Consider the following 27,895-nt stretch of genomic DNA (forward strand, 5'->3'; position numbering starts at 1 on the left):
GTGGTCCAAGTGTTAAAAGATGCTTGATAGTGTAAAAGGGAATTGATGAAAGGAGGGCCTTTGCATTTCCTTTACCAGCGGGGGGCCCAAGGATGCAGTTAAAGGGCTGCCCCTGTGTTGTTTTAATAAGAAAGGTGGGTGGGTCCTTCCGTTTCCCTGTTTGTTGCAGTGCTCCAAGACGGGGGAAGGAGGGGGTGACCCATTGAAGCTCACCCAACACATCGACTGTCCAATTCATGGGTTGAGTCACAAGGAAAAACCTGCGGAGCACCGCCAACGAATGGGCTCACTTGCAGGGCGCCTTAAACCAGATGTACTGCAGCTGGGGCTGGCACAGAGCAGCAGCTGCAGGGCAGAAGTCCTGGTACCATCCATTGCTCCGCCCAGCGCCCTAAGCTTGGGGCAGCGGGGCTGAGCCATGCACTGGAACCACGGTGCCTAGAAGCTGCCGCCTGGGTGGGAGGAGCTACCTCCCACTAGCAGGGCGGAGAAGAGACCCGTCCCACAGCGGGGAGGGGTGGCGCTCTGGCGGAACTGCGGCCACGCCCATTCCAATTGGGCCAGAGGAACCAGTCGCCCCGCCCACAAAAGCGCCGGAGCCTTTTGGATTGGTCGGTGCTGCTGGCTTATCGGAGTCCACCCTTCCGAACGAGCCAGCCAATAAGAAAATGGTTGCTGGGCTGGCTTGAAAAGCCGCTGGCCAATGGGAGCAGGGGCAGCTGCCGGCGGGCGCCGCGCTCGCAGCTGCCCCCCCCCCCCTTCCCCGTGGGGCTGCGTGCGGAGGGGAGGAGCTGAGCTGAGGTGGCCGGGGCCCGGCGGGGGTGGCGCGCGCCTCCTCCCCCTCCCCCTGGAAGGAGTCCGAGTCCCAGCCGCGCGGAGGGAGCCCGGCAGGCGGCGAGGGCAGAGCAGCGCGGCGCAGCCTGCGGCGGCGGGTGGCTCCTCTGCCAGGTGAGACACCGGCCGGGGCTGGAGGGGGGAAGGTGCCCGGTGGAGGGGAAGAGGGACCTGGCTGGGGGGGAGGGTCTGGGGCAGGACCTGACTTGGGACAGCGGGGGGGCGAGTCCTGGGTGGGAAGGACCTCGGTGGCTGCTTGGAGTAGGGAGGAGACGGGACCGTGGGGCTGGGGGGGGGACCTGGGGGGACCTGGGGGGGGGAGGATGGGATCTGGGGGCTGGGGGGACCTCCTGGCGGGGGGGGATGGGACCTGGGGGGACCTGCTGGCGGGGGGGGGATGGGATCTGGGACCTGGGGGGACCTGCTGGCGGGGGGGGGATGGGATCTGGGACGACCTGCTGGCGGGGGGTGGATGGGACCTGGGGGCTGGGGGGACCTGCTGGCGGGGGGGGGGGTGGAAGAAGACAGGAATCTGGGGTGCGGGAAAGACCTGTCTGCGGGGTGGGGACGGACCTGGGGGGGGGGGGGGGTTGGATGGTTGGCTAGCTGCTTGCCGGACTTGGTAGAGGGAGGAACCTGGCTAGCTAGCTGCTGGAGGGACCAGGCTGGTTGCGATAGGTCCTGGTGGAAGGGGAGGGGGCACCTAGTTGGCAAAATTCAGTAGCGGCTGGGATGGATCAGATCAGTTATAATTAGCCGAACTGGGATCTCTGGAAAACTGGGCAGGAGGAGTGTAACTTTTCATAGTTCAGGAAGCCCAAGGTTATCTCTGATATTACTGCTGCTCGTTGCTGCTGGGGACGGCACAGGCAGCCGTTTTCAGGAAGTACCCAACTAGGCTAGTCTCTTTTCATGAAGGCCAGATGGTGGCAGGCTCCCCTGGGCTTTATTATAAATGGTGCATTTGCAATAGTAGCTGTAGGGATGGCGGCAAGAAAATGAATCTATCTAGGTCGCTATCTGTGTGTGTTTTATCATTATTTAGATTGAAATCATATTGTTTTTTAAAAAATCTAATTGAACCCAACACATAACTGCTTTGTATCTTTATCGCATGTCTTCTCATGTCTGTTATATAAGCTCCCAAGTTTGCTTGACTTTCCAGCATAGCTCATACTTTTCTCTTACATGCATATTGCATATTTGCTGCACTAACACACATGATTAATAGTTTCTGTTCAAGATAGGGCTGGAATTTGTTGAGGTGAGTTTCAGCAATTTAGAATTTGAGGTGCCTTCACAGAAATGTCTGAGAAGCGCCACGTGGTGGTTTTCTCTTATCTGGTTCAGCCAAGTATGTTAAATCTCTCACTTCTATAGGCATTAAATTGAATTTGAGTTCAAAATAATTTAAAAATAGATAGTACAAGGTATTTAAGTTAAATGGACCACAAACAAATTGGTCCTGAAAGGATGGATATAGAGTTGGTGGGGGACTGAAGAAAGAGTAATACAGGTTGAACGTCTGTAGTCCGGCAACATCCATGGTCTAGCATGATTTTAGTTAGCTGGGTGTCCCCTTTTATGGATGTGGCCAAATTTCCTGCAGTCCCATAAAGTTTGCTTATAGCCATCAGTCCTGGCTCTCAGTTTTTTTTGGTGCTGTTGTTTAGCTCTAATTTACCCCTAAGGGTGGTTTAAGAGCCTGGTAAGCAATGAAAGGTCCTGGTGGAAGGGGTAATGGTCCTAGACTGTATTGACCTCTGGTGATTTGGCAAATTGTCTGGTTCGGCACTGGTCAGTTCCTGAGGGTGTTGGACTAGAGAGATTCAACCTGTGTATGTTACTAATATGTAAAACTAGTAATTATTCACAGAATATGCAATTGTATGCCTAGTCTGTTCTAAAACTGAAAGCTTTCTAATATGTAGGCTACCTGCGTTTGATAGTCTTTCCTATTTTATCCTGTCACTCGTTGTATAGCAATGTGAAATTAGAATGGCAATGAGAATGGTAAACTTGTGGCTTGGAACATGAAAATGAGTTGTAATTAAGGAAAAGATCCTCTTTTTTTTTTCTAATTAGCCAGGTGGCGGGCACGTGACCTAGGGTGTGTGAGGCTGTTCCTGTTGCACAGCACGGAAGGTTATCTTTGATTTTTACAGGTTGAGATTGGGTCCAAAAGTACCTTTAAAACCTTCTCCCGGAGGAAAGGATATCCCATGGAAAGTTTGGTTGTGGTAGCTCTTATAGTGTCCAATTGATTAGAACACAAACATACAAACATTCTCCTTTATGTATTAGATATTATCCTTTCTTACATGTATTTGCACACTGATTTTTTTTCCCCAGATTTATTCCTGAGTGCTGGGCTGACCATTAAAATGTGAAATCTCATTAAAACTCCTTTTTAAAGATTATACTTCCTATGTTCTTCACAAATAGATTTTAAAAACTACATCAACTTTCAGAAACAAAAAACAGGACTATATTGCACTTTAAAGACTAACAAGATGGTTTATTAGGTAATGAGCTTTTGTGGGCCAGACCCACTTCCTCAGATCAAATAGTGGAAGAAAATTGTCACAACCATATGACAATTTTCTTCCACTATTTGATCTGAGGAAGTGGGTCTGGCCCACGAAAGCTCATTACCTAATAAACCATCTTGTTAGTCTTTAAAGTGCTACATAGTCCTGTTTTTTGTTTCAGCTACACCAGACTAACGCTGCTACCTTTCTATCACTAATCAGGTCTATCTAGCATATTAGGTTATTTTTAAAGAACAAATCAAAAATAGTCATGCCTTTTTAGTATGTTAAACATCTCAGTGTTAACAAGTAGTTGTTTTTAAGCAACCTATTTTTAATTTCTTGTCAAGAATGGTCCAGACCTTCAAGAAATCATTTTCTGTAAGCAATAAGGAGTTGTATCTGAATAATGGTTTTTTGTTGGGTCAACTTGGTTGGTCTCAAACAGTGAGTACTCTACTGCTAGATTATTGCTCCTTTTTTTACCAGCTAGTCCTGTGTGGTGAAATTTTGAGGTGAAAAAGCAAACACACCCATTCATTTTATAGTGCTCTCTGTAGCCAAATTCCAACGAAGCATTGCCTTCTTTGTTTATAGAATATTGGAACTAATTGCTATGTTAAGTGTATTATTCACAAACCAATATTTTAGTTACCTGTGAATATTTGAGTGTGACTGTTGAAATGCAGATTTTGAACTGAAAAGCTAATTCTTGCTTCAAAAGAAATATGTTTCCACCTAGATAAAGTGTGAATATTTTACTCTGGTGCTGAATTTTCTAAATAGACTGCTGTGGCTAGTTTCAGGTTTTAAGAAAAAAGTCCAGACAGGCTGAAAAAGCACTCTGTTTCTAACAGCACATGGGATTCCAGGGGGCACAATTTATGAGAGCTCCCTGGAAGTCAGTAGAGCTATGCCAGCTGAGGAGCTGCTCTCAAGAATAAATGAGATTTTGAGAGCACCCCAGTTTGTGAACCTCAGTGGAGGCTGAACAGTCGTCCCTTTTTACTATACCCTCCAACCTTCGCCTAGTCCACTAACATCAACTTAGTCTTTTTTGCGTTGCTTAAACTTCAATCACCTTGTTAAAATCCAAGTTGTAGTTTCTGTTGTGTACTGACAACCCATACACTCTTTGGGTACAATTAACATGCTATGATGTGTGTTACCAGCAAATTTATGGATCCCATCAATTCATCATATTCCCTAATGGTGGCTTCATATACTTCATATACGCTGCTGTGGCATTTCAAAGTGGCAGCGCTGCGTGCAGCCTGGGGTGAGCTGGGGACTCTCTAGCTGACCCTAGGCTCCCTGCGGCATTTCCAAGGACCCGTAGTCAGCTGGGGACTCCCCAGGCTCCAGCGCAGTGTTGCAAAGCTCGCAGAGCCTGGGGTCAGCTGGGGAATCCCCTCTGATCCCCAGGTTCTGCGAAAATGCCATGTGGTTCTGGAAAATGCCGTGCAAAGCCTAGGGTCAGCTGGGGAGTCCCCGACTGACCCCGGGCTCTGCATGGCATTTCAAACCAGCAGCACAGCACGGAGCTCAGGGTCAACAGGGGACTCTGAGTTCCCCGCTGACCCCAGGCTCCATCAGGGCACTTCCACTTTGAAATGCACAAGAGCCCCCGCTGGGGACTTTTGTGCATTTCAAAGCTGGCACTCCACGTGCAGCCCGGGGCCAGCGGAAAGTCCCACTGACTCTGGGCTCCACACATGTGCTTCTGTTTTGAAATGCACAAGTGCCCTCCTGGAGCCCAGAGTCAGTGGGAAGTCCCACTGGCCCCGGGCTGCATGCAGTTCTGCATTCATCCTTTGAAATGTACAAGAACTCCTGCTGGGGCTCTTGTACAGGGGCTCTTGTACATTTCAAAGGAGGAATGCGGAAGTGCCTATCAACTAGAAATTCCATCCACTACTGGACTAGTAAATTACTTGTTAGTTAACATCCTTATGCAGGAGCCAGCCCCCGTGTGAGAAGGCTGGGAGCAGGAGCTGTCCCTCTCCCCTCCACTGCATGCTGGACTGCCAGCTCTTGCTGCTAGCCCAAGCCTGCACGGGTTCAGCAGTGGCAACCCAGTAAGATTAAGGGAGGCAGGAGTGGGATACCATTTAATCAGTGAATGGGTTAAACCTGAGGTTTAACCCATTCACTGATTAATGGGGATTTTGCATCCCTACTTATAATTTGGTCAGCCTGTTGTCTTTATGGTCATGTTAGAAAACCTCTGGAAGAGAGCAGTTTTTAGCCACAGCATGTTTTATGAGATGATACAAAATTAATATTTGTGAAACTGATACTTTGTGGTCAACTTTCTTTATGTATCCTGCTTAATTATTAAAGATATTTACCATTTCACATGATATTTTGACAAAATATAAATCAGATTTTTGAACTATAAGCCCAAGGCATGGGATAAACTTAATTTTGACTCTTATGAGTTCAGGTTTTGTAGATGTTGTCTTAGCGCTGAATATTTAAAATATCAGTTTAACACAGTTGTGCTAAATTTCATTCTAATGATTACTCTTAGCATATTCAGGCTTTGCTTTTACAAAAATAATAATAGAACACTTTTTTTCTAATTCTATCCTAAAGTTGCATCATTCTGTTGAAGTGGATGACTTCGGCCATTATCACAGCTGTATAATTCAACACCATTTCGGATGAATGCACTTTATACAAAATCTGGAATCTTCCTACCTGGAACTCCTATCTAACTTGTAAAGGTAACTTTTTTTTCTGTAAAATAGAAGTTTAACTTGTACAGTGTCTATTTAGGTTTCAGTTCTCATAGGTAGATTCTTAATATCCATCTTCTGAATAATTTTGGTAAAATCAGTAGTCCAAAATGACAGTGGGTTTCTTTATGCTTAGTGCATAGGGTAAAATCTTCAGATTATTTGCTTTGAGTAGCATGTTTTATGTGAGCTTCTGTTCACTTAAGCATTGTAGTCTTATAATAAATTGTTTGCATAACACTCAATTTTTCTGGGTTTTAATAACTAAGGCCCCGATCCTGCAGTGAACTCTGTGTTGCATGCTCATTGGCAGTCCCTTCAGCTGCAGGAATTGGGGGCCTTATGGAGTGAGTCTATCTGCAAGGAAAAAAATTATTAAAAGTAAATCTCTCAGGACTGCAGACACCAATTCCATGCTAGAGTAGTGGCTCTCAACATTTCCAGACTACTCTACCCCTTTCAGGAGTCTGATTTGTCTTTCTCACTTAAACTACTGTCTGTCTACTGTACAGGCAGTCCCCAGGTTACGCGGGTCCGACTTACGGAGGACGCGGGTGGCGGGATCGCCCAGACGCACCGCGGTCCCGCCGCCCGGGTCCTCCGTGGCTTTGCTCCGCATCTCCCTGGTCTGCGGAGCAAAGCCACGGAGGACCCGGGCGCTGGGACCGCGGCGTGACTCGGTCCCGCCGCCCGCGTCTCCCTGGTCTGCTGGGGGGGGGGGGGGGCGCAGCTAGTGCGCTCCCCCCCTCCCCCCCTCAGCAGACCAGGCTTTTATTGCGGACGCCTGTGGTAGAGCAGCTGGGGCGCTGCCGGTTGGTCCCGCAGCGCCGCTCCTCGACGCTACTGGACCAACCCGGCAGCACCCCAGCTGCTTTGCCCCAGGCATCCAGATTCAGCTGCTGTTGAAACTGATCAGCGGCTGATTCCAGTAAGCCCGGGGCAGAGAAATTCTGCCTCAGGCTTCCTGTAGTCAGCTGCTGGTCAGTTTCAGCAGCGGCTGAATCTGGACGCCAGTTTCGACTTACGTACAAATTCAACTTAAGAACAAACCTACAGTCCCTATCTTGTACGTAACCCAGGGACTGCCTGTATTCTTGTGTCTGGTTTTGTATCTCAGCACAGTTACTGATAACATTTTATATGGTAAAAATGAGAAAGTAAACAATCAATTGGAATATAAATATTGCATTTACATTTCAGTGTCTAGTTTATAGTAGTAGGGATGTTAAATAGCAGTTAATTAGGTAACCGTGTAACTGATGAAAATCTTAGTGGTTACACACTATGGGCTCTCTGTTATAAAGCTTATACTGCATAGCCTACAACGCAACCAGCTCCCTAAGAGCGGGGCTGGCAGCTAGTGCACACTGGGAGTGGGATGTCAGCCCCCCCCCTTGGGGAACCAGTTGCACTGCAGGTTCTGTGGTATATACTGGGGCTATGAAGTATAAATATTAGAGTGGGAGCCAACGTATAAGAGATGCAGTAACTGATAAGCTCATGCTTAACTATCTAAACAGTTATACTGTTACATCCCTAGTATATAGAGCAGTGTAAGCAAATCATTGTGTGAAATTTTAGTTTGTACTGACTTCCCTTGTGCTTTTTATGTAGCCCGTTGAAAAACTAGGCGGATACCTAGGGGAGTTGATAAACCTTCTGAAAGAACTCTGTGTACACATATCCCTGATTGAGAACCACTGTGCTACAGCAGTAAAAATGGCAATGTAGATGTCCCTACTTGAGCTCAGAAACCCACCCCTCTTGCTTGATTCAAGAATCCAAGCTCTAGCCTGACTGGAATCATCTACACTGCTTCTATATTTAGCTGCATAGCATAGGGATGTTAGTGAGTAGTCGACTACTTACTCACTCCACTCCACCCCACCCCACCCAGCTGCTGCCTCTGTATGAGAGGCAGCAAGCCAGGGCAAGTGGGGGGGAAATAACAGGAGCCAGTTTAAAAACTGATTCCCCGCAGCACTGTCTCCGTGGTGCTGCCTCTTCCCACTCCCCCCGCTGCCTCTGTCAGAGGCAGCAGGGAGTAGGGGGAACAGGGGAGGCTGCTCCAGTAGCAGTCCCTGCCCATGGAGCAACCCTGGCCACTGTGAACAGGGGCTCTGTTTGCGGCAGTCAGCTGTGGCTGCCGCGAGCAGAGGCTGCTGTACTTGGTGCAAGCTGGGACAGAGCAGTTCCAGCCTGTGCACTTTAAATATAGTAAGAGCCTCCTCAGCGCAGGGGGGTCCCAGAGCTGGCACTAGATGGGACTGCTCAGTCCTGGTTTGAGATGGCTCCATGAGCTACCCCTGTTGCGGCTCTGCAAAGCAGCCCTAATTGACTGATCGTGTAGTCGATACAAATTGTACAAGTTTTTCTCTTATCAGTTGCGTTTGTTTATTTTGGTGGTGGGAACTTCTCTGATTCTCTCACAACTCTACATCCCAGCATTTCTTCACTGTGAATACTCTAAGTTCTGTTGGCAATGGATTTTCATTTCAATCCACTGCTGCCTGTATGTAGTTTCTGTCTAGGGTGTTACATGTGTGATCACATGCAATAGTTTTCTATCTCCAGTAGATGGATGACTTAAGGAAGGAATTTTTGTTCTCCAACTGTTTTCTGTCAGGAAAAGCTAGTTGGAGGCTCTACATTGAATCTGATTAAGTTTGTCAATTCAGCTGTCTTGCTTTGTTGAAACCACAGTAGTGCTTTTTTTTTTTTTTTTTTTTAAAGTTCCATCTTAATTAGTCAAACTTTTGCTACAGGAGTTTATAGATTCAGTAACTTTTTGATTGTTTGGTTCAGCTGAACTATTTATTCTGTTATGCCTTAAGCTTAAATGATGATCATTCCCTTCCTCCAGCTGAAACACTTCACCCAAAATCTTAGCTGAACTGTAGCTGCAGCAATACTTGGTAAGTATGTACATTTACTATATAGGGTTCATTTCTGAAAGTGGAATCAGATGCACAAATGACACAAGTTGGGGATAAACTTTAAGATAATCTTATGTTGCTTTTTCTTTACTTTTGGAGACCTGTAACCTAATTACGTTTCCTGCAATTGACTCTAGTGATAGATAGGGATGTTAAATTTAGATTAACTAATCGAATTGTCGGTGGGGTTTCCATCAACTATTTGATTAGTCTATAAGGGAGCCTCCGCCTTGGGCTCCCGCACTCCCTGTGGCACCTCAGCCTTTGAAATGTACAAGAGCACCTATGGGGCTCTTGTACATTTCAAAAGGAAGCTCCAGGAGCAAGGGATAAGTGAAGGGAAGGACTCCCCTGCTGGCCCTGTGCTCCCTGCAACTCCTGAGCCTTAAGAAATGTACAAGAGCTCCTCTGGGGCTCTTGTACATTTCAAAAGCAGAATCGCAGCAGAAGTGACACAAGTGGAGATTGCTTCAGTCCCTGCTCCTGCCATTTCCCACTGTGCCTCTACCTCCTGTGGGGATGGTGCTGGGGGGAACTGGCTAGCCACTAGCCAAAATGCTCGCCACTAGCCGCATGTGGCTATTTGACCGGTAGAGTGGCTAGTTTGTGGCTATTGCTTCAGAACTGTTTGGACACCACAGTCTTATAGCAATAAACATCACATCATATTTTAGCAGGTGGAAAACACAAATCCTGACAGAATCCTGCTTTCCCAGAATGAAATACTGAAATTAACAAGTAGCAGCAGATAAACAGCTCTTTATTTTCTGTACATGGAAATTGATGACCATTGCTTTACAAATGACTTGTGAAGAGGGCTCTTTTTAGTGTAGAAAGTTTCCCGGTTTAATTACTAAACTTTTCTTCTCTTCACCTGTTATTTTTAGATCAAGGTGAACTTTTCACGTCAGTAGCACCTTCTATCCAAGGTTGTTAGCACTTTACAGACATTAATTTAGCTTTGTAACAGTCCTCTAAATGTCTGAAGTATCCTGTCTTCTGATACAGAAAAGTTATGAAATAAAACTGAGGATTCCAAACTCCTAGTTGTGTAGTTTAACCAAAGCTGCTGTTTCTTAGTTTAATTTAGAGCTCTTTAGATTCTTGTCTATATTTAAAAACATTGTTTGGCAGGTGATTGTCCTCATTTATAGTTCTATGAAAATCTTAACAGTAATATATAATGTCACTGTTTTCAGATAAGTAGCTCTATTACTATTAAGTTTTGTGAAGTATCTTTCAGTATTTGGTGACCAAAAATGTCCTGCTCTATAATTACTTAACATTATCTGTTCCCCTTTTGAGGAGCTATTTCCTGTAGGATTATAGGTCCAATAAATAACATCACTACACAGTAGCCTAGATTTTTGGAAATAACACAGATTCAAATGGCAGTACGTGGCATTCCTCTTTAGAGTATATCAGGCATGCATACTTCCTATTTAATCTCTCATACAGCTTGGCTAGAATAAAATGCATTTCAGGGATCTTGGCTAGCAGTTGTGATTATCCAATCATACCTTGGTATGTTATGTAAGCTATTTTGGGTCATCAATGTAAATCCATTCCTAATGTTCAACCTGGTGGTTTCTATTTTGCCCTTGATCTCTACTCCATTAACAACACTAATTTACCTCCTTGCTGCTCTTATCTCTCTTCTGAGGAAAGGAGAGAGAGGAGCTGTTGCAGGAATATTTGAACTCCATTTGTCAGGACCTTACTGTGCTAGATGCTGAGCAAAAATGTAGGAATACATGCTCCCTTACCCTCAGATGTTGACAATCAAAAACTGGATGTACATTAGTTAACATATTAAAGGTTGTGATGCTCAGCTACTACAGCAATGGGAGCCAGATTGATAGGTAAATGGCAAATAATGTGAGGAAGGAGGAGAGAAGATGATGCTGACAAGTTTACACAGTTGCATATAAGGGATGTTAATGAGTAACTGGTACCTGAGGAGCAGCCCCTTTCCCTGCTGTGGGGTGGCAGGGAGTGGTTCCCCTGCCCAACCTATTCAGTTACTTAACTGGTTAAACATAACGCTTAATGGGTTAATTAAATGGGGTTTTTAATCCCTATTACATATACTAGATGTGTGCACAGCTTGATGGTTCTGAATTATAACTACAGGCAGTCCCCGGGTTACATGGATCCGACTTACATCGGATCCCTACTTACAAACGGGGTGAGGCAACCCCGCACTAGCTGCTTCCCCCCAGCAGACCAGGGAGACGCAAAGCTAGCACCCCCCTCCCCAGCAGACAAGGGAGACAGAGAGCAGCTTTTCTCAGCAGACACCTCAGCTTGAGAATAAAGGACTGAGGGAAGTGAGGTGTGGGAGAATAAAATTGAGCTCTGGAGAAATGTTTGTCTAGAGTTTCCCCTACAATATGTACCAGTTCCGACTTGCATACAAATTCAACTTAAGAACAAACCTACAGTCCCTATCTTGTACGTAACCCGGGGACTGCTTGTACTAGCATTATCCATTCCATTGTGATGGTAGACGTACACTCAGGTTGATCTGGTGTGTTCCAGCCAGTCCCAGGGTCTATGTGATCACTTCTTATTGGGTTCTTTGGCCTTGTATTTTTTTTGTTCTTATATTCTCCTCTCTTTGTTCCCTCTTTCTCTTAGTCTTCAACCTACTCAGCGTTTTTCTTCCTGTAGTTCTCATCCTATTCTTCCCTCCCCCGCTCTGCCACCACATGTCTCACCCACTAACTTACTGGCAGCAGCTTGCTTTTTTTCTCCTGCACACCCCATTGTGCTGCTTTTCAAGCCTCACATCCTGCTTGGGGACCAGGGGGAGGTGGTGTGCTGCTTTTCACATCCACCTTTGGTGTGGGGAGGAAGAGGAAGTCTTCCAGTGTGGGCTATTCCCACAAGTCAGTATACCTAATTTGGGCCTAATCTACATTAAAGAGTTAGGTAAAAAAAACCCGCATTTTACATCATGATGAATAAACATCTACACTGCAGAGTTCCTCCTGAGACTGTAACCACTCACTACACCAGAGCTACTCAACAAGTGGCCCGTGGGCTGTACGCGGCTCGTAACCCGTTTGTTTGCGGCCCACTGTGTGGTTTGGGTTTAAGCAGTGCTCGACACGTGGCCCATAGGTGGGAGCCAAAACAAAAAAGTAGTCAATATAATAGTCTTCAGTTGATACATGTTTTAGTAGTTAAATTCCTGGACTGTCATTGCTCATTAAAAGTGCTGTCATATGGGTGGAAATTGGATAAATATTGCATTGTATTAGTATCAGCAGAGCTGACTTAAATGGGGCCTGTGTGTTGTGTAGTTTTGCCTTAATCTTTGTATTTATGCCTGTCAGTGTGAAAGAATCTATTTGCATAAATATTTGCATTTATATGCAACCACACTTAAGTTACAACCCTCGGCATGTGATGTGAGTATTATTGCGGCCCCCAGGGCTTCCAAAGTTGAGTAGCCCTGCACTACATCAACCTAAACAATATCCCTCTCACAGAGGTGGAGTTAAGTGTCCACACAGACACTGTGCTTACATCACCTTTGGCAGCTGGAGCCCTCTCAACTTTGGCTGTCAATTTGAGGAAAAGAGGCTCTGGTTGTCAGTGCCCCACAAGACCCCACTAAAGTCAGTGTAAGTGCTTCTGGTGATCATATGCACCACCTACAGGAGTGCAGTATGGATACTAAGGACTGATTTAATTACTGTGGTGGCTATAGATTGACCTACTGTTAATTTTGTAGCATGTACTCGCCCTTTAACAGGCATAAGTACCTGACAGTAAAGCTGATTGTAAAAGTGACTTCTCACCTTTGCATAAAGAAAAGCCCCACAATATCCAACAAGGCTAAGTCACAGATTCTAAAGTCAGTAGATACCATTGTGATCATTCAGTCTGACCTTCTGTGTAATACAAGGCAAATGCTTTCTTGGAGATCATGTCCATAAACTTGTACTGTAATAGCCAGGGTTGTCCCTACGTGGGTGCAGGGCCCAGGACAAACTCCCCCTCTGCCTCAAGCTCCTTCCAGCCCCCATTCCCACCCTTTCTCTGTCCTCCTACCCCAAGCGATGTATGGGACCTGGTGCTGGAAATGTTTTGGGCCCGCCCCTGCACTGTCCAGCAACAGCGGGGAAACTGAGTGCCCTAGTCCCAGTGTGCTCCGCTCTGCTGGCTTTCAGCTGTGTTGCTCTGTTTCCCATCACCACCAGTGAGTGTGAAGGGTGGGGCGGTTCCACCTTTTCCCTCAGACAAGATGACTGGGAGCAAAGCAGTCAGGGGCTAGATAGCTCCGTTTCCTGCCACCACTGGTGAATGCAGGTCATTCACCATACCTGCTGTCAGCACAAGTCTCCCCAACTCCCATGGCCCCCCCGAAGTGCAGGACCTGGGGTGGTTGCCCCAAACCATCCTATAGATCTGATTATAGCAAGTCAGTGCCAGTTGCCTCCAGTGCTAGGTATCCTGCATGAGAAGGAAAAGTGTGTACACTGTATACAGTCATAACTTTTAGAAATTCACTCTTGTGATTGCTTTCTCCTGTTGAAACTGCAGTTCCGAAGTTTAGTAATGTAGGATGTTTTATGAAAGGCAGAGCGCGAAAACAAGTGGATTTGCTCAACCAGAAATAACGGGAGATTTTAACTCAGCCATTCACTGCTTTCTTCCCTGTGACTGTTCCTAGCTTCCTCACCACATGTCAGCAGCAGCTGTGCTGCAACATTACTCCGTGACAGATGAAGCTCATCTCTTCCTCTAAAATGGTAGCACTTGTATAAGCCACACGTTTCTCAAGGTTAATATTTTTGGGGAGTCTGGAGTGTTTGTTTTGCATCGCTGCCTGCTTGGCATGCTGTCATGATGGTTAAGTGGCATGCATCCCTGTTTCCTCCCGGTTCCCTCATACTTCAGTTCACGTTTCATTGTGGCACATTGTTGTTTCCTTCCAACCCAGAGGGGCAAAATTCCTGTAGCGCTAGCTTGGATCTTAAACAGGGAGCATGCTGCTCAGCCAGCATCTGTTCACGACTAGAACTGTGGACGCAAGCTCCTCACTGATTACTGAACTGGATGCAAGTGTTTGGCCCTCTTACTGAAAACAGTAAACTGTATTTGACTTGTTTTTATTAATGTGCTAGAAGTAGTTAGGCGTTCAACAATTTTATGTAAACTTCCCATCATAAATGTCCTGTATCCGGATGCTGGTTCACATTATATGCTAGGTTGGTTACGTAGATGAGAAGGACAGTACCCAAAATATTTTAAGTGTGTAATTCCCTATCTTTAATTGTTCTGTGTGTCATGACAAAGCTCTCTAATGGAGACCCTTAATCATTTTCTAAAACCTGTTCAAGTTTTCATCCAAGTGTAAGGAAGGTATAATATGTAACTTGTTATCCTTTCATTTCTAACTAGGTAAGTACAATTTCAGGTTGATGCTGACATTAGCTTTAGCCTGTAGTCACCTTGTATATTTACAGTTGAGTTTTGAAATAGTGTATGTATATGAGCATTCTGTTGGGGCCCTATTTTTGAATGTTGAGTAGCTTTCAGGAATTAGGCCAAAGCGAAAAGGATATACTTCATAGCAGTTTCCAGAAGCTCCTCCCAATTCTAGCATGTCCAGTTTGTGCTTCTCTGTTGAGCAGATTGTATAGTTCTGTCAGCTGTTTGAGTGAGTGCTGTGCAGTAGTCAGTCCTCTCAATAATGCATGGAATTAATAGAGGTTGCTGTTTTGCACCAGAAATTACAGTGGGGAACAGATGATAAAATTAAACAACTTGGTCATAGTTCCATGCTGTGTAATGGAGGAGTACTGACACAAAAATAGAGTACCTGGAAAAAATTACAGTGCTATTAAAAGGTAAGTTACTCACAGAAGACTGTAGCAGCTTGTTAAAGGTATACTCTTGTGACAAATTATTTTATACTAAAATGTAAAAGTTCTACTAACATGGTAACAAAGCTCCATGACTTTTTAGATCAACATTTGAGTGTATTTGACACAGAAATGAAGTGTAAAATGACAATAATATCATGATTACTAATGGAAATGTTAGCATTGCTGTAACTTTGTGGCTGCTTTGGTTTTTTAGCCTCTAAAATTTTTATACTTCTAAAAGTATCTAGCTTATAAAAACAGACTTGCAGCATTTTTGCAGTTAGGCAACCAGCCACGTTAAACAGGCATAGTGAAGACTGCTGTAAATAAGACCAGGTATTCTAAAAGTCTCACTCCCGTTATAGATTTGGCTAAGAAACAATGTGCTTGTGTCTGCATGCGCTAGCAGAACAATTTTAAAGGTAATGTTTAGAAAGCTACAGTTGCTCTAACTGTATTAAACATTTCTAGAACAGCTAGTATTGAGGAGTTGGAACTTACTTTAACTAAATGGGGTAAGGTAATGGAAGGTGTTAATGCATGTGAGTGTTGGGATTTTTTGTGTGCTAGGTACATTATGTGAAGTGAAGAAAAATCAAAACAAGCTATATACAACTGTTTCATGTAATGAAGTATTTTTAATGCTCATATCTCTGAAAATTTCAGTGTGGTAGACTGGAATTTAGCTTAGTATGTCCTATTAAACTGATGGTTTGTATTCACTAAACCACCATGCACCTCTTTGAGAGAGAATGTAGTGGTTAGCATTTATGAGTATTAGTCAAATTGGTTAGAGTTATAAAGGATCCTGGTTGACAATGAAGCCTAAATATAAGTTAGGAAATACTAAATTACAATTGCCTTTACAACCTTAATCTGTCCATATGTATGAAGATAATCTTTGAGTGATCACATGCTTGTTTTTTTCATTTAGTGAGCAGGATGGATGGTGCTCCCTGACTGGGTAAGCTATTCAGTATTTTTTTATCCTCATTCAGCGTGCAGTTTGAGGCCATATTTGCTGCACGCTATCTAAACCCTGCACTGATTGCACAATTAGCTATAGTCTCATGGCTTTTCTGTGACACTCATCAGCATAGGAAGTGGCTGCTTTGCAAACATTAATTAAATTATTTTCATAACACTCCCATGAGGTGGGCTAGTGATATTATTCTTAAAATAGTTTTTTTTAAAAAACAAAGAGTGAGTCCCAAATTGCAAATAGTATTTTTAATGTGTGCCAAATTTTACGTTATAGATTTTCTGATTTTTCTTTTTCGGTATTTCACATCAGAGAGAGACAATTAATGGCTACTCTTTAACAGTTTGATTTAAGTGATTTACTCAGTTTAGTCTCTAGCCTTGTTTTTTGAAACACTTGAACCTCTTTTGTGGAAAACTTCAGCCTAGATGGTCGAAGTTTTGCAAAGTGAAAACCAACTGAATGCAACATCTTTATAAGGGAAAGTTTAGTTAAACAATAGTTAAACTGCACTTATCTTAAACAATACTAGTCCTGCACTTATCTTAAAATTTTATTCAAATGGCAAATTTGATTTCCTACTACAGGAACATCCTCTTAGTCTCTGTGTATTTTGATATGAGTCTCTTGCTTTCATTCCTTTCCCACCTCCCTCCCTTTCTCCTTCCTTTCTTTCCCCTCAGTCGAGTGCTGCTCCATGTTAGGAATGTTAAATTTAGTTAAACCAACTAATCAACTAGTTGATGGAATTTCCATTGATTAGTCGATAAGCAGGGGAGCCGCAGCAGGGTTAGCTTCCTTTTAAATGTGTTGGTGCTCAGCAGAGAGGACCTGGTGCAAGCCAAGACAGCTTCCCTTCTGCTTTTTCAAAGAGAGATACAGCGTCCTGGCACTGGGTGCGAGTGAGGAATCTGCTAGTGCCCGGTCCTAGCTACTTCCCTGCCTTCAACAAAGATGGTGGGGGGGGGGACTGGCTTTTAAGCTGGCTCCCCCAGCATCAGCTTCTGCTCCCCCCTAGCTGCCTCTGATGTCGGCTGATAGAGACAGCAGGACGGAGGGGAGGAGACTAGTCGACTATCCAATAAGCTTACGTTTATTGGAAAATAGAGTAGTTGCTTACATCCCTACCATGTGTCTTGCATTCTTTTTGTTACCTTAGAGGACACAGCTCTCTTCAGCTGTAGTCCAGGCAGATTAACGCTTGGGAAGCCATACAGTGTTTCACTTTGTTCCAGTGCTTAACCACCTGGACAGAAAATTTCTCCTACTGTCCAACCTAAACCTCCCTTGCTACAATTTAAGCTCATTGTTTCTTGTCCTACCCTCAGAAGGTAAGGGGAAGAATTTTTCTCCCTATTTCTTGTAACAAAGTATTTAAAAACTGTTACATCCCCCCTCTCTATCTCTTCCAGACTAAACAAACCCCAGTCTTTCAAATCTTTTTCCTTATGTCATGTTGTTTTTCAGATCTTTAGTTGGTTTTGTTACTCTTTTATGGACCTTCTCCAATTTGTGTTACATCTTCCCTAAACTGTGGCATCCAGAACTAGACTCACCATTGAGGCCTTATCAGCATGAAATGGGGTGGAAGAATTACTTCTTGCTTACAAGACTCCAGCTAATACATTCCAGAATGATGTTGGCTTTGTTTTGTAATAGTATTACACATGTTGACTCATGTTTAGCTTGTGATCCACTATAATCTCAGATCCATCTTTGTAGTAGTCCTTCCTAGGCAGCCATTCCCCATTTTGTATGTGTGCAATTGATCTTTCCCGTGTGGAGTGTTTTGCATTTGTCCTTATTGAATGTCATCCTCTTTACTTCAGATCATTTCTCCAGTTTGCCCAGATCATTTTGGATTTTAATCCTGTCCTTCAAAGCACTTGGAATCCTTCCCAACTTGATATCATCTGCAAACTTTATAAGTGTACTCTATATGCCATTATCTAAATCACTGATGCAGATATTAAATGGAACCAGACCCAGGGCTGATCCCTGAGGGACTTCACTCAATATGACTTTTCAGCTTGGTGGGAACTACTGATAACTACCCTCTGGAACTAGTTTTGCAGCCACCTTATATAGAAGCTCCATCTAGGCTGTATTTCCCTAATTTGTTTGAGATGGCCATGCAAGTCAATATCAAAAACCATATTGAAGTCAAGAGATACCACAACTATTGCTTCTCCCTATCCACAAAACTTGTTATTTTGTCAAAGCCATTTAGGTAAAGTGTTTAAGACTATAACTGTCCCCTGCTTTTGGCATTTTTTTTCCTTTGGCAGGGATAGTCAAAACAACTTTGTTTTTGTGGCCACTATTCATATGTCTTGGTCAAGGTCCAGGCTGTAGAGAATATAACCAACCCCCCCCCCCCCAAAAAAAAAAAACCCCACACCCACAATTATAACTAATAAATAAAAAGATTTCAGGGTAAGTTCAAAAGCAACTGGGGTCTGTATTTGGCCCACAGTTTTCCTGTTGACTATTCCTGGCTTAGGCTGAGGCACCATCAGTGACTATAAAAAGTATAAACATAACTAATACCCTGCCTCAAAGGAGCTTCCTTAAACATGTGCTGTTAATATTCCAGAGTCCTTCCCACCCCAATCCATATTGATGTAGACATATAAGTTTGGTTTTCGATTTTACAATTAATTGACAGCCAGGCAATCAGATACCACAGAATATGTTCTGAAGAGAAAATCTGGGATACACATTAACATACTCAAATCCAACTTCAGCAAACAAGGACACTGCCCCAGAGAAGTAGCTCACATTGAACAGGCCATTCAAATACTCCAGGAGAACGTTTCAGTACAGAAATAAAACCCTCTAACCACAAACCCCAAATTTTCAGCTACTATTCCACACTGGAGTACTTCTATAGTATCAAATTACCACCACCCATACTCAGTTGAGACCCTGACCTGAAAGAAATCTTTCCTAAACACCTCTTCTAGTTTTCTCACAACCCCCCGACCTCTCCAGGCCGAGAAGCAGGCTTCCCACAGACCAGACACATCAATTCAAAGTGACATCAGACCCTGCTAGAACAACAGACCCTGCAAACATATTTTCACTTGTACAGTGAGCAACAATTCCCCCCCCCATATGCGCTTTCCAAGATCCTTGGATCCTGCACATGTCTATCTCAATATGTAGTATACCTCATTAAATGCAATAACAACTGTGTGGTGAAACTAGACATTCAGGGTGTGTCTAGACTACAGGGTTTTGTCGACAAAGGTGGACTTTTGTCGACAAAACTATACCTGCGTCCACACTGCCTTTGAGTTATGTCGACAAAACTCAGCAGTTTTGTCGACGTATGTAAACCTCATTCTACAAGGAATAACGCCTTTTATCGACAGAGTTCTGTCGATAAAAGGCATTATTGCATCTATACTGTCCTTTGAGTCCACACTGTTATGTCGACAAAGCGGCTTGCTTTGTTGACTGAACTGGATGTAGTCTAGACGCTCTTTGTCAACCGTATCTGTCGACAAAACTTCTGTCAACAAAACTTCTGTAGTTTAGACAATACCCTAAGACACAAATACCATCTCACAAAGCAGGTCAAGTATAGAGCAACTATCTGACCTCATCCTCATGAACCTTATACTAGACTTTAAAAATATGAGCCTGGGAACTTAAATTCATAACTTTTGTGACAGTCAAATACTTTCCTCAGATCTGGAGAATAGTTCTGTGTAGCTGGAAATCTTCTATCTCTCACCAAGATAAACTGTTCCAATAAAGAATATTACTTCACCTACCTCATCTCTGTTTTATTTGTAGACATTTCTGTGGTGTTCTCTGCCATAGTTTGACCCCATTTGCTCAGTGTAAATGTGAGCAGTTGTGTACCTTTTTTATAACAAAATGTTTATAAGCTTTCTAGTTTTATGTGGAGACTTTCATTATAAAGCTTTACACATCCCTCTAGCTTTCTGAAAATCCATTTTAGATGCACAGAAAATTGGAGGGTCTCGGGTTGTAGGTGAAATTGAGGCAGGGACAGGGTTGGAGAGAGAATATGGAGTAACGTTTCTTCACTTTTTTGAGATTAAAGGGTGGAGGGAGGACTTTTCTGGGGTAAGGTTTTTAGAAGTTATAATGAACATGTTACTGATGAATTGCTGAGACTTGACAGTTATCATGGACTACTGTGCTTCACCCTGGTCCCCCCCTCCCTGCCTCTGAAATACTGAAAAGTTTCTCTTTACACATGCAATACAAAATTTCTGGTATGCTTAGAGTTATGGGACTGAAATATTCCAGCATGCAAAGTTTACTTCCCCTGTAAGTAAAAAGTAGTAAGAATAATTTAATAGTGACAATGGAACAATTTATTAAGGATCATGATGGATTTGGTATCATGAGCAATTTTTAAACCAAGCTCTAGGTATCGCTTCAGGTAAGCTTTGTGTTACTCAGGAGATCAGAATAGACTATCACAATGGTCCCTGTTGACGTTGGAATCTATAAAACTGGGAAAAATCAATTTTGATGAGTAAAAACAGGTCCAGAAATTTATGGGCATTTAGGGTTGCCAGATGGCTTAACCAAAAAATACCAAACACCCCCCCTCCCCTCCAGCCGAAAAAAAGGTGGGGGGGAGACCAAAGTTATTACGCAGCAAAAAACAAACAAAAAATCCCAAGAGTTAAGCTTTTTTTTTTAAAAAAAAAAAAAAAAATGCATGGCCCCTTTAAGAAGAGCCTTTGAGGCTTTTTGGCCCTAACAGGCTGCCATGGGCCATCCCCCATCTTATCTTCCTGCTCTGGACCATCCTGCTCTCCTGCAGAACCAAGTAAGCACCCAGGAGTTTCGCCTCCTCGCTGGGGGAAAAAAAATCAGAAAATACTGGACATTTTAGGTGTCTGGTATTTTCTGAACCTTTTACCGGACAGGAGGCAAAAATACTGCACTCTCCGGGTCAGTACCAGACACCTGGCAACCCTATGGGAGTTTATATAATGTTGGCAATTCTGGGTATTGTGTTAGGTGGGCTGTTTGGAGAGGGTACTGGGAAAAGTTGCATGCTGGTGCAGGGAAGTCTTACATCAGGGCTACTCAACATGAGGGCCGCATGCAGCCTGTCTGGACCGCGGTGTGGTTTGTGTTTACGCGGGGCTCAACACGTGGCCTTCGGATGGGAGCTAAAACAAAAAAGTAGTCAATATAATGGTCTTCTGTTGATATGTGTTTTAGTAGTTAAATTCCTGGACTGTCTTTTTTTATTAAAAGTGCTGTCATGGGTGGAAATCGGATAAATATTGCATTTTATTAATATCAGCAGAACTGACTTAAATGGGGCCTGTGTGTTGTGTAGTCTTGCCTCAATCTTTATATTCATACCCATCAGTGTGAAAGTAGCTATTTGCATATATTTGCACATATATTTGCATGTATATGCAACCACACTTAAGTTGCGGCCCTCGGCATGTGTTATGAATATCACTGTGGCCCCCGGGGCTTCCAAAGTTGACTAGCCCTAATCTAGTCTGACCTCCTGCACATTGCAGACCACAGAACCTCACCCACCCACTCCTGGGATAGACCTAGAACCTCTGGCTGAATTACTAAAGTCCTCAAATCATGATTTAAAGCAGGGTTGGAGAACCTCACCCCTGGGAGCTGGATGTGGCCCCGAGGCTCATGAGCCGAGTCCCCCCCCCCGCATTGGGGAGCCTGCGTGGGTGCTCCAGCCCTCTCCCACCCTGCTGCTGCACCATGGGGCTTAATCTTTGTATTCATGCCCGTCAGTTTAAAATAAACTGTTTGCATATATATTTGCGTGTATATGCAACCACGCTTAGGTTGCAGCCTTTGGCACGTGCTGTGAGTATCATTGTGGCTCCCAGTGCTTCCAAAGTTGAGTATAGCCCTGTCTTAGATGAAAAGCGCTGTTTTCAAGGCCTTGACTTGTGGCATCATCCAATAGTAAGAGCCTACAGGAACCTGTAATCTTCATCTCTGGTGGCTGCAATTCCACATACTCCTTCCAGTAGTGTCATTGAAAAGTAGCAGACTTGTTCTTTCCCCTTAAATGTCATTCAACAGGCTTTTACCTCCACTACTTCCACTTGGGAATGAAGTGCCCTGATGCATTCTTCTCCACACTTAGCTCACTAAGTGAAACTCTCTTTTTCCTTTGTTGTTGGGGAGTAGTTGAGAGTCCCCAGAAAAGTTAATTATCCATAAATCAAAATCCCTTGCTATTTGTTTGGTACAATGATTGACCGGAATCTTGATCAGTGATGTAAAAGGATTATCCTGCAGCCAAATTCCATGGCCCTTTACTGCCTATGCTTTTAAACTGTCTGAATATTTAGTGTCATAAGCTCATAAATGGCTTGAAATCCTTGATGTAATGTCGTAAGGCAGCATAAGTGCTAATAACATCCATTGAGAAGTTTGCATTTATGAAGGAACTTCAATTCTAAGCCCCCCCCCTCGGCATGCATGAAATGGGATGCACTTCAGTGTACATACATGTGAAGCTCATCTACATGTAAACAGTGACTGAAGTGGTGCTGTAGCCACGCCAGTTTAAGGATTTTAGAGACCAGGTGGGTGAGGTAATAGCTTCTATTAGGCCAGCTTTTGTTGGAGAGAGAAATGAGCTTATAGAGAGTTCTTCTTTGGCCCAGAGACTGACTCAGTGCAGTTAAGTTTCATGGTATGGGGAGGAGCTATGATGAACTCAGCTCACGTAGCTTTGTGCCCAAATTGGGAGGGGAATAGAAAACAAGAATAGAAATGTCATCCTGCAAGGTAAAACCTGTTTTGCAATTGTAACTAAATATCCACCAACAAGTGAATAATGTAATGTTCTGAAATATTTCATGTGGCTGTTACCCGGGGTTCTTTCAGCCCAATTCTCTTGGTAATTTTTACTCTCTGCGAGGTGGTGTCAGGAAATAATTCAGGGGACACGTGGTTGTCCGACTGATGGATGGATGGAACAAACAGGACAACACGAGTGCTTTCACTTAAAGCTAAACTTTACTTAGTCTCAAGCACTTTCGTCCGCAACAAGTTAGTAAAACACCCGTACCCTCGATAATTACTGAAATTGAGTGTGGCTCTCGAGTGACACAGAGCAGGCTTCTGATGGTCAGTCTTCCGTCTGCCAGTGCGGAGGAAGATGTGTCCAGATGTGAAGAGTCCTCAAGGAGTCCTCGAAGCGATCCTCCAAGTGTTCCCAAAATTGTCCCCCTAACTCAAACTTTCCTTCCCTATTTATCCATTAGCATTACAATAACATGTCACTCAAACTTGTTAGGCAAGCACTTTTTTAAAGGTTAGGCAAGAGGTTTTCTTCTGATCATCACTTTCACCAGATGCGGTTTTTTTCTTTTTCAGTGACTTCATACTCGGGTGCCCTGATAGATGTGTCGTAGGGCATTTAGACAAACTTCCTGTTTTTCTTAATGTATAGCTCAGCAATTTCACTAGAGATTTGGGCCTCAGGAAGTACGCGGGGTCAAGCTGCCCTCTTGGTGGCACCCAAACTTCCCTTCTTCCCCCTCCCTGATTTGGTCATGCTGTCTAGGCCTATTTTGGACATGTTAGCTTGGTTGCTAAAGTTCAAGCAGTAAGCAATAGTGGTTCAGGCACATTACTGGATTTGCCGAAATCTCCCCGTACAGTTAAGGCACTTATACTCAGAAACTTCTGTTTACTTGGTAGGATAGCTGTGGCCCTTTTTCCTATCTTGATTGTGGTCTGCTATATTTCTGTCTTTCTATCCTGGAAGTGTTGTGAGCTTTATTCCAAAATACTTAGCCTAGTAAGCCTGCAAAAATTTCAGTTAAAAAATTCTCCAGTTATAAAAAGCTTCCGTATGATCCTGTTGATGCAATTTTTTGTAGTTCTATTTGATTTAATCATGAGATATGAATTGTATTTAATAGCTGAAGCATTTTGCTCTAATCCAAAATTGTAAGCATCCTTAGAAATAAAAACTTCTTAATAGCTATTGAGAGGTACTTTTTCCAACTAATTTTCTGTGTGATCAGTTCCCCAGAGCATTGATTAATTTAGACAAACTGTCTGTTATGCCCATTTGTCCAGTGTTAGAAATATAACTTTTGAAAAAGTGTGGTGTGAGCCAGTGATGTTTAATAAACAAGTATAGAAGGATTAACTAGAAATTTTCTTTTGCAGGTTCATGTTGGGGAAAGGTCTAAAACGCAAGCTGAGTGACTATGAGGAGAACATGGCTGATCTCTCGAGTGCTTTTGATTCCAGTCGAAATCTGCCGTATCCACTTAAGAGGCAGTTAGTGCTGAATATGTGCCTCACCAAGTTACAAACTTACAAAATGCTGGTGGAACCAAACTTACACCGATCTGTGCTCATAGCTAACACAGTAAGGCAGATTCAGGAAGAGATGAGACAAGAGAGTAGTCAGCAGCCAATTAATGTGTGCAATGGCATTGCCTCCCATTCTCTCAGCTACCCAGGAATTGATTCACCTGGAATTTCTTTACATTTGCCTTCAGGTAGTAACCAGCCAGAGTCTAACTGTTGCAGCTCGTGGTCTGGAGAAGGCCCAATTGAAAATAGCCTGCTGATGGTTTCAGATGATGACATGTCATCTGCCATTTCATCTATTCTGAAGGATTTGGACTTCATGGAAGATATAAGCCCACCTTCTTGTTTGGCTCCTGCTGGAGATGAGCCAAAGCTGCCTGAAAATGCATGTCTAAAACCAGAAGAAGTGCGACAAGATTTGAAAGGAGCTGAATGTGTATTTGGTTCCTTTGAAATTTCAAATTCAACTAGTTACTTAAAAGATTTGGCTATAGATGACATCTTTGAAGATATTGACACTTCGATGTATGATTCAGACTTCTGCTCTGCCCCACTAATGGCATCTAGAACACCACCTACTGCTACAGAAGAAACATTGAAAACCTTCCCATCTTGCAATTCTTCCTCAACAACCAATATTCAGATATGTAGACCAGATCTGAGTGAGTTGGACCATATCATGGAAATTCTTGTTGGATCTTGATATTTATTTTTAACCAAAGAGACTGTACTGCCACTTAATATTGGTTTGGGAATATAGCCACTGAGAGAGCTGCGAGGAATTTCTTTTTAAAGAAAACACAATTGCCCATGAGTAATTCTTACAATGTCTCTGTTATAAATCAAAAAAGCGGCAGTTTTTAAAATTAAATTATTTATTTATCAAATCGTGCAATCATCTTTTTCCTTCCAGGGGTGCATGGGGTGTGTGTGTGTGTGTGTGTGTGTGTGTGTGTGTGTGTGTGTGTGTGTGGACCTAAAAATGTATGCACGTATCCTTCCCCTCCACCCCTCATCACACGTGAATAAATGTTTATGTGCAATTTTTAATTTGTCAGAAGCTTTTACATACAAAGTGAATTTCATATGGGAATCACTTATGAAGCCTAAATTTTATTTTTAATATTTAAATACATGACAAGTTGGTATACATTGGAGTTGCATATTTGGATTGTGCAAATCCATCCGCATTACTAGAAAAATGTGTATATATATTTTAAAAATAAAACAAATTTCACTTCCCTTTGGTTGGAAAAACAGCCTCAAGACACTTGGTGAAGTATCTTGCATTTTCTAAAGCATTCAAAACTATTTATTTTTATAAATTTTATAATCTTTCTACATTTTACTACGTTACTTCATCGTAGTTGAACTATAATGTATTTCTAGCTGGATGTGGCTAGCACTACCTCTATAAGCTGAAATGCTTTAACTCTTTTCAGTGCTTTGTCTCTCACTGCAGGGTTTTTTCCTTTTTGTTTCATCCTTGGTATTTTTCTGGTGTGTTTGGGGGATGGGACGGAACACGCTTTTAATTAATTAGAATCTTTGTTTTACAGTGACCTAGCTGATTTGTGAAATTAAGGGTATTAAATGTTTAAAATTTCTACAAGTATTTGCAAATGTAATTTATATGTATATTGAAATTTAACATTTTCTGTCAGTATTATGTGCTTAGATTTTAAATAATCTTGGCATTCTTTAAATTAGCATTTACTGTACAGATAGCTTTTCTATTTAGAGAATGCTGTATGTCTTCAGTTCCTTTCACTACAAAGCTTTTTTTATGTGCACTATTACTTACACATTTGCACAGATGACATTGTAGAAAGAAACTTTCTTTAAATTTAAACGTGTGAAGTAGCATCTTGGGAGTGGTACTTGAAAAGCCAGTGTGTATCCTCTTCAGAAGTGAGTTGAGCATTTCTCAGAGTACCATCGCTTACTGTTTTGAATACTCCTGAAATGTTATTTTAAATGTGGTGGGTCATTGCTGATGACGAAGCACTGTCTTGTGAGAGCTGGGGAAGTGGGAAGTGGTCAGCTCATTCACATGCAGCTGCAGGATGGGGGGCCTCAGTGTATTGAAACAATTTCAGATATGGTACAGAAGGGTTTAGCTGTTTTTTCTTTAATCTATTGAAGATGAGGCTTGTCGTGAGAACTGTTTTTCCATGTGATAATAGGAAATAATTTTTCAATTTAGGCTGAAGTCTTTATTAACTTCTGGAGTGGCTTTCTAAATTGAGACACTAGTTTTCCATTGAAACTGTAAAATTGTTTCAATACATCTATTAAAGCTGTAGTACATTTAGGATAAAAAAGTTTGTGGCCAGCTTTAAAACCTTCTGTAGTTCATGGCAGGGTTGCCATGTCATTCTTTCAGCTAGTAGCAGAAACTTAGCAGCAATAATGTCCCTTTTAGATAAATGTAACTTGCTCAGTTTTTTAATATAAACTCACTCGTGTTCACGTCAGTGTCTTTTACTCAGATCACTGCTCAGATCCCTCCAACACCCCTCAGTGTTTTTTTTAAGTGTTTTGCTTTTGTTACATTTGTCCTTCAATTTTTTTGTGAGTTCAGTATCTAAGAAGCTGAAGAGCAAGAAAACATGCCCTAAGTGTTGTACCTCAAACAAGGGATGAAGTCCTGGTCTTGTAGAAATCAGTAGCAGTTTTACTATTAACTTCAGCTGGGCCAGGATTTCACCCAGGATTTTAATCTTAAATATACTGCAGCATCAGTTCTCCTGTGCTAAAATACTCTATTTCAGAGGTCCTCCGTTGATAGTCTGTTGTCCCCAAAACCCACTATAGGTCACGTTCTCTCAGCTACCCAAATTGTTTGGCAACTGAAGGGTATAAATATATGTGCTCACTGTTAATGACTCTAATAATTAAATCTAGAACTTCTGATGGTATAAAATGTTCTAAATTATTGGATACAGGATTAGTTTGAAAATTGTATAGTTACTGAGAGAGTACCGCTTCAGAATGTACACAGACTGCATTGTGTATAGACTACTCTGGCTTTTCCTCAGTCTCCCTTTTTGTATGTAAAGATATGCCTGAATAAATCCTTGAAATATTACTGTCCTTCCGCACTGTGATAAAGCAGAATTGTGATTAAAAATATCTTTAATTTTGGTCACGGGAATAAAAAATACTTTTATCTAATTTCTTGTATGCATTTGGAAATGTGGAATTTGACAAAGCAGTAAATATCACCCTTTTGTTTGTCATTAACATGATTGCTACATTGTGTGAATTTAATATCCATATGTTCATATTTACTACCCAGCTCTGCAGAAACATAAGACATCAGGGGAATTAACTTTATATGCAACTGCTGTAAACTATTTTTTATATATTTTGGTAACTGATATAAATGATTGAATACAGTGAGGCTACGTCTACACTGGCATGAATTTCCGGAAATGCTTAAAACGGAATAGTTTTCCGTTATAAGTATTTCCGGAAAAAGAGCATCTACACTGCAGGCTGCTTTTCCGAAAAAGCCCTTTTTCCGGAAAAGTGTCTGTGGCCAATGTAGACGTGCTTTTCCGGAAAAAAGCCCCGATCGTCATTTACGCGATCGGGGCTTTTTTCCGGAAAAGACTACTGTGCTCTCTACACTGGCCCTTTTCCGGAACAGTTT

At 42.8% G+C, this 27,895-nt stretch overlaps 1 protein-coding gene across 11 annotated transcripts; it reads left to right on the forward strand.

Moving 5' to 3' along the window:
* Window positions 1-362: 362 nt before the first annotated feature.
* LOC102453784 (SERTA domain-containing protein 2-like) lies at window positions 363-27,708 on the forward strand. 11 transcript variants are annotated; one of them, XR_012903279.2, is made up of 7 exons: window positions 363-948; window positions 5,964-6,094; window positions 8,970-9,021; window positions 13,727-13,837; window positions 14,787-14,906; window positions 15,859-15,888; window positions 17,736-24,080. XR_012903279.2 is itself a non-coding variant. In XM_075926430.2 (7 exons), exon 7 carries the CDS (start codon window positions 24,092-24,094, stop codon window positions 24,938-24,940), a length of 849 nt encoding a protein of 282 aa, XP_075782545.2. In that variant the 5' UTR covers window positions 739-948; window positions 5,964-6,094; window positions 8,970-9,021; window positions 13,727-13,837; window positions 14,787-14,906; window positions 15,859-15,888; window positions 24,088-24,091; the 3' UTR covers window positions 24,941-27,708. The 11 variants fall into 11 exon arrangements, 9 of the variants coding, with proteins under 9 accessions (XP_075782545.2, XP_075782546.2, XP_075782550.2 ...); XM_075926430.2 differs by lacking the exon at window positions 17,736-24,080 and adding an exon at window positions 24,088-27,708 and having other exon boundaries at window positions 739-948; XM_075926431.2 differs by lacking the exons at window positions 14,787-14,906; window positions 17,736-24,080 and adding an exon at window positions 24,088-27,708 and having other exon boundaries at window positions 739-948.
* The last annotated feature ends 187 nt before the right edge of the window (window positions 27,709-27,895 follow it).

The sequence above is a fragment of the Pelodiscus sinensis genome, chromosome 5 (genome assembly GCF_052426305.1).
Source record: "Pelodiscus sinensis isolate ZL-2025 chromosome 5, ASM5242630v1, whole genome shotgun sequence".
NCBI lineage: Eukaryota > Metazoa > Chordata > Testudines > Trionychidae > Pelodiscus > Pelodiscus sinensis.